At 47.2% G+C, this 7,171-nt stretch overlaps 1 protein-coding gene across 1 annotated transcript in view; it reads right to left on the reverse strand.

Annotated features, from left to right (window-relative positions):
- Positions 1-5,816: 5,816 nt before the first annotated feature.
- Cir1 (corepressor interacting with RBPJ, 1) overlaps positions 5,817-7,171 on the reverse strand; it is a 29,884-nt gene continuing 28,529 nt past the window's right edge. Inside the window, exon 11 of the mRNA XM_021192706.2 lies at positions 5,817-7,169. Within this exon, the coding sequence (XP_021048365.1) occupies positions 7,017-7,169 (153 nt within the window). The 3' untranslated portion in view covers positions 5,817-7,016. The remainder of the gene's footprint in view (positions 7,170-7,171) is intronic.

The following is a 7,171-nucleotide window of genomic DNA, read 5'->3' on the forward strand; positions in this document are numbered from 1 at the left end:
AGGTCCATAGGGCGTTCCGTGCGTCTAGGGTCTGCAGGCTGGAGGTGCGGAGGTGAGTGCGAGCTGGGGGTTCCTGAGGAATGAGGGCGCCGGGACGTCGGTCCCAGGCAGCTTTGTTTCTTGTTGATAATAAAGGCAGATCAAAGGGCCTGGCTGTGCAGGTCTCGCTCCCGGAGGGGCTCCCTCCGCAGGCCAGTGATCAAGGCCTCTGCGCGCTGCCTCTGCCCCGCGGGTCAGCCAACGTCCATCACCGCGGCTCCGGTGAACCGCGGGCGGCAGCCCAGACCCCAGTGTCCAGCCAGACATCTTGGGCTCCAAGCTGAGCCAAGAGGGACCCGGTCCCGTGGTCTTGTCGGGAACCCACCAGGGGAAACATCCTAGCCCCACTCTCCCCCCCCCCCAGCTCTAGGAATCCCGGGGAGACCTTGACCTCAGTAGGAGGTGACCGACTGAAGACGAACAAATGGAAGAGAGCGTGCACAGGAGGCGAGGTCCGTGAGCTAGGATACCAGCTGGGTCCCCAGGTGGGGTGCGGCTGCGCCTCCCTGGGGCCACCTCCGCATTCCCGCGGCTTGGGCCTAACTGGGTCCCGGGTAGAGTAGATGGGGAGGCCACGCTGCGAATGAGGGCTGCCTCCTGGAAGTGAATTTTGTGAAGCCCAGGGCTGAGATCAGGGTCCGGGAGTCCCGCCCCCCGCCAGGGTGAGGGGAAATGCAATTTCGTTTCAGCGAATTTCCAGGGATTTCTCGTTTCCAACTTCCCCGCAGTAGATGAACCAAGACCAAGTTTGCTGGGCCTGCGCCTACCCGGGCCCATTCCACACCTTCCCCAGTATTTTTTCTTTCTTGGCATAATTTACCCCCAGTTTTTGGAGGATCCACTGGGTCGGTCCTACCTGATGAGGAAAAAGGAGTAGATTTTTTTTTCCCTTTCCTCAAGGACGTTTGAAAACATTTGGATGAGATTAGATTGTGCACCTGAACTGCGTGTCTGGACATTCCGTCAAATCGTCACCAGTCGTTTAAAATTGAATTTCTTTTTATTCACATGGAAACTTTATTTATTTTAACTCTAATCTTATTTGCATCTATTATCTGTATTCACCAAGGCTCTCTTCCACTACAAAAATGCAGATGAAGTAAATCTCACATAAATCCCGCCCATTTGTGTAATTGGTATACTAAGTGTTTATTTTAAGTGAGAATAATTTAGCTACAAATTTTCTTAAGGAATAACATTCTTAACACATTAAAAAAACTGAAAACTCTGATTTGCTTTTATGTTTGACAGTAGCTCTTGATTCCCCCAAGAGGCGCACGGCGAGTGCGGCTCTCTGGCGCCATCTAGAGCTCCTGCATAGGAGTCCGCGCTGTCGGCCTGGCGCTTGGCTTTTAGCGCTTGGAGACCTGCTTCTGTAGCGAACTCCCAGGGAATCAGGCAAAGAAAAGCGAGGTTTTGTGTTTTAGCTGGGGACAAGCCCCGTTTTGAGGGGACATTGCCTAGTAATAGCTCCAAAAGAAGAGGATTATTTCTGGAACACACTGAAAAATCCAAGCAAAACAGACTACCACCCCGCTTGCCCTGTACCCAGCTTTCTTTCATTGTCTCATTTAGCATTCTTTCCTAGGCGGTTTCAGGGTCTTCCAGCACTCCTAGATGAGAAAGCTGAGCGTTGTCGGTAGCGGCAGCGACGTGCACCCTGGGTAGAGATCCCGCGGTGGGCACAGCTTGCCTCGCACACTTCACCCAGCGTCCTAGGGTCCAAGCCGTGGGACCATCGGGTCTGCCTGGACTACCCAGGACTGGCGGGAACGCAGTTTACCACCAAGTCACCAAGACCTCCTCAGCTTCCTAGAACCCCTAGCACAGAAGAGAAAACCAGAGTCTCACAGCTATGACCTGCCTGGACCCACCGAACACCTCAACAGACCTCTGCAGGGTCTCCGTGCTCTGGGAGGCGACCACTGCGGGCATCTGGGCAGCTGAGGCGAGGCAGCTCGGCGGGGCCCCAGAGGGCGACCAGGAGCCCCCAGAGCTCTCGCCCCAGGCCCTCCCGACGGGTGCGCACCCCCTCCCAGAACAGACCCACCCCTTTTGTCCTTGCCTTTTCAAAACCCAAATCTGAAATGAGATAACAGTTGGGGGCGTTGGCCAATTTTCTCTTCTCTGTGCATCGCCCTGCCTCCCGCCGCCCCCTTCCCTCCTCTTCCTAGTCCACTACCCCTCCCCCATCCACAAGCTTTAGATGGCTTGTACCGACTTTCTCCCCTCCCCCTTCAGCAGTTATTGTATTTTAATTTAAAAAGCGACACCTTCCAACCCGGGCGCCCGCCCGAGGAGGAAAGAAACGCAGTCTCCCGAAGCTGTAAGAAAGGAGATGAGACTCCGGGGTGCCCGGCTCCCCAAACTCAAGCCAGGGAAATGCAGCGCGCTTCTGGGAACTCAACAGCCACCTTTGTAGCGGGTACTCGGCTGGGTTTGTATTTGCTGTTTTAATACAAACCCCGCCGCACTGCCTATTTCAGAGATGTGCTAATTACTACTTGGATAACAGGGCGCAAAGTCCTTGTCCATTTCCCAGTACAAAGTAGGTTGCTAGAAAATTTGAAATTGCCTTTCAGCCTAAAGCTGCCTTACCTGAATGTCATAATTACAGTAATTATGTACATCCAAATTACATGCTAATTAAATTAGAATCAAATCGTTCTAAATCGAAATCAAATGAGGTAGTGAAGAATTAATCAATGACAACATAAATAGAGCGCTTCCTTCAGAGATATTTATTGTAACGATCCAAGGAGGAATTTGATCTGAAAAAGTCACCTGTTTATTTACTTTCAAATTAGTAATCAGTTATTATCCCTTCTCCATAATTTTAACCGTTCAGTGCTATTTACCCCCCACCCTTTCCAGACGCTGGAGTTTATAGAAATATGTATGAGGTAAATACATACAGACTTGCCTCCCCATATATTATTGGTGTAAATATGTACGGTGTTTGGAACTCTTAAGATTTCTAGATGTCCGTGGGGACACATTCCTCCAGTTGGCCAGGATCCGGGAAAGCTTAACGTTTGAGCTGTAGGTTTTCCCAGACGGTAGCCTTCTTTCTCTTTGGAAATTCACTGTGGATTTTGCATTGTTTCGCAGGCATCTTGCCACTTCAGGGGCGATTCATTGATGAAAGAAATGCAGGGATAGGGTGAGACTCCCTCAGTTCGCTTTCTTTTTGTCAATTGCTAGGAGAGTTGGCATTTACTTCTTTTGCTCCAGGAGCTAGAGATTAGCACTGGCTTCCCTAAGCGCGGTCTTCACCTGTGGAGCCCTAGCGAGCAGAAAAATTCTCTTGCCTTCCAAGCCAAGGCAGGCGAGTACGCCCAGGGGACACACGAGGGAGGCCGGGCAAGCTTCAGCAGGGACTGGGAGGCAAGGGCCAGGCCCGGGGGGGGGGGGAGCGCCGGAACCTCTCGGAGGGGCCTGGGAGTGTCTTCTGGTTGGATTTGGGCCACCTTGGGCCAGCGCCAGGAGACCCATGCAAAGAGCTAAGCTGACCCTTTCTCGAAAGACTTGTGGGCAGGAACATGGACGGTTGTGCGCCCCCAAATTCCCAGCTTCTCTCTGTGTGCCGTGTCCCTGGTCTCCAGGCGAGAATCCCGGAAAAGTCCCAGAGAACGCGGTGTGCCGTGGCATCTACGGATGGCCTGGAGACACTTGATCAGCCTAACCTTTGGGTTCCGTGTGATACCCTTTTAAGTGGAGATCTGACCTCGGTTCCGAAGGCCTCGGCACCCCAAAGCCGCTGCCAGGCAAAGGCCAGAGGTTTTCCCTGTCTTGAGTCGCGGGTAGGCGAATAGTGGGCAGTTCGGTCAAATCTATTGCAATCAGACCTCCACTCAGTCCGCACTTCTCTACAGTATTAGGTGCGTTGTGGGGCTCTGGGGTGCTAAATGTGAGGTGAAGCGAGGAGGGAAGGAAGGTGCTAAGAATTCTCTGCTCCCTTTTCTGCCTCAGGAACCGGGTAGTGGAAAACTTCAAGTCAGGGAAGCACTCAGTTCTTAGGGCACTTTCAGATCTGACCCTGCGGCAAAGGCCGCCATTGCAGACCGGTTAACACTTGTCAGGAAGTGGTAACTGTAGTAAAATGTATCTTCTCAGAAAACCCAAATAAGATTGAAAGTATGTGTTAGCCTGCTCCTCGGTCTTCAACACTGGGTGTGGAGGACGCGGCCTGAGAGGCCTTCACCAGCATCTCAACCTTTAGGTCAGAAGCATAAAATAGCCTGTGCGGATACTAAATTTTGTGATTGAAATCGAGAAGCACCTGCTCCAACAGCGGTACTGATCGGATCCTGTGGCCTCATTGGAAGAAAGATCTCTCCACAACCTTCCCGATAAAAAGCTTCCTTCATATTGCAACTGCATGATTCAAGCAAGATCCATGTCACACTGCAAGGTGAGCCTTCCTGCCGCTATGCCGCAGCAACTTCTGCCTATTTGGGCAATTATTAAAAGAAATTATGACTAATTTACTATGTAGACATCCAGATAAACAAACCCCAACCTAACCAACCGCTTTTCCTTGGTCATTTGTAAATCGACAGTGCCTCCTACAGGAATTATCACGTCAGCGTTGCGTTAAATAGGCTAGGGAGAATTGGAGAATGTCCCTAAAATTCAAAAATTTGTCCAATACCTTTGCATACAGGTTCACATCGAGGGAAAAAAAGTCAACGAATACCCAGATTTATTTAAAAGATTTTCTCTATTAAGGTAAGTAGAATGACCTGTTTCATGACTGGATTTGTGGAGTTTCCTTTGGATCCATTGAATTTAGAGGATTCTCCTTTGGCTACTTACTAGAAGCCTAATATTTTAAAGATCATGCCGAGTTTCCTCCCTCAGTATCGCCAGCACGTGCAGACACAGTGAGCTTCGGGAAGTCTGTTGTTTCATGTTTTTGTGTGAGAGAATGCCTCCCCTTCCATCTGTAAGTTAGAACAGGCCCATTGCGGTTGTCTAGCATCTGTGGGTGGCCAAGGCCAAAACCTAAACTGCAGATACACATGATCTGTAACCACTGGGAAATTTCTTAGAATTGGGTGGGTAAGATTAGCCCTTTTAAAACTATCCCCTTATAGTTTAATATTCTCAACAGGCGGGATTAAATCAGAGATTAAAATAAAAACCTTAGGGGCTACCTTATAAAGTTAAGGGTGGTATCACATTTTGGTGAAAGTCAAAAGAAAGTATATTTCTTTAATTCATTCTTAATTATAGGATGCATTTCAATGTTTTTCTTCATGAACACTATATTGGTTTGGAACCCTCTTTTAAGGCAGTAAGTATTGCATAGGTTTTGACATTACAAAAATTATAAAGTCTAAAAAGGTGTATGGCAGGAAATAATCACAGGAACCCTGATGAACTCGGTGTCAATTAGCCTTTATCAATTTCAAATGCATGCTTCTAAGTGAAGGAGTAGGATCTGAGGTGTGCTGAGATATTAAAGGATATGGGGAAGGAGTTCAGCTCCTCTCTAGTTCCCTTCATATGCATAATCAAAGGACTATTTACATCGTTGATGCAGCTACATCACAGGACATCTGTTTGTGTGCATAGAGAAGTATTAGATATGGAATAGTTTTAACTCCTTCCAAATTTATTTTCTTACAGAACTTGGAAATTGGGATGGCCATTGAAATCATTTTTGTACTAGACAAGAGATGCTATAAAAAAAACCCTGATTTAAAAAAATACATTTACAATATGCAAAAAAGTTGCGTATTATCTGCAATTTTTATTGAAAATTTCCAGTTTTCTCTTTTACTAATCCTTTGGAACATATGACAAAATGTATAGCTAAGTTTAAAAAAAAAAACAAAACACCTTATATATTGGCTTGGTCTACATAGTGAGTTTCAGGCTAGCAAGGGCTACATAGTAATGGGAAGACCCTGTCTCAAAGAGGGATCCCCTCCACTCCCAGCATGCACCTTTGAATACACTAGATCTAGTTTACAGTAGATCTTTGTAGTACGTTTTACCTCCTGAAGAAAAACCTTGCAATGCCAATCAGAAAGGCTACTGTAGGGGAGGCAGAGTAACATTCCCCCCAAGATACATGTTTCCAACCCCAGAAGCTATGAATATGTTACATTTACAGGTGCAGACAAAGTTCAGGTTGATAATCAGTTGATCTTAAATGTAGAGCTGATTCTGGGCCCTCAGGTGGACCTGCTATACTCACAGGGTCCTTACCAAGTGAAGGAGGGTGCAGTTAGTGTCAGACTGTCTCCAGGACATGGAAACAGGGGAGTTCCCTTTGATAGAGAAGGGAGCCAGTCACCAAAACTGGGCACCATGGATTTTCAGAAGGAAGACAATTCTACCCATGTCTTCATCTTATCTTAGTGAGACCCATGCCAGAATTCTGATTTTCACATCTGTTAAGTTTGAAGTGATTTTGTTTGCCACCATAGACAAATAACAGGACATCCAATTTTAAATATCATACTTTTAAAGTCTTAAGGACATGCTGATTGATATCCAGTGTTTTATTCACCCTAGTCAGTTTCAACAATGATTACATTTTGTTTCAAGCATATTCAAATCTTAAAATAACAAATTTGAATTGATAATTATTCAAGATTCTGTCACTGTTTTAATGGTGTTTCAAAACAACAACAAAAATCACAGAATTACGAACATATTTTAAATCTGGTACAAGGCAGAAGAAACAGCTACCAACAAGAAAACCACCACCACCACCACAGAAAACAAAACAAAAAACACTTAAATACCCTAAATTCCCTGCAAATATCTGCAAGCTTAAGCTTGTGGTACAGCGGTGCTTTAATACTCGAAACAACAGTTTACAGAGATGGAAAATGAATTGACTTTTTTTTTTTATTAGATAACAGTGTGTATGTTAGCCCTTGCTAAAGATGTCCTCGATGCCCAGGTGGCTGCTCCAGAGCTCTGTTGAGCCTGCTGCCTCTCCCTTATCTTCTGGGTGCTCAGCGCGCATGCTCTCTTCTATGGTCACCTTCACCATGGCTTCTGGTGCCCTTTCTTCCCTTCTGCTCTTCACTAGGGCTCCGGTGCGGCCGGCTCCTCGCCTCCCTGTGCTTCTGACGGCAAGGACTCCTGCTTCCGCTTCGCCGGCTGCTCT

This window comes from Mus pahari, chromosome 3 (assembly GCF_900095145.1).
Source record: "Mus pahari chromosome 3, PAHARI_EIJ_v1.1, whole genome shotgun sequence".
In the NCBI taxonomy this organism is placed as follows: Eukaryota; Metazoa; Chordata; class Mammalia; order Rodentia; family Muridae; genus Mus; species Mus pahari.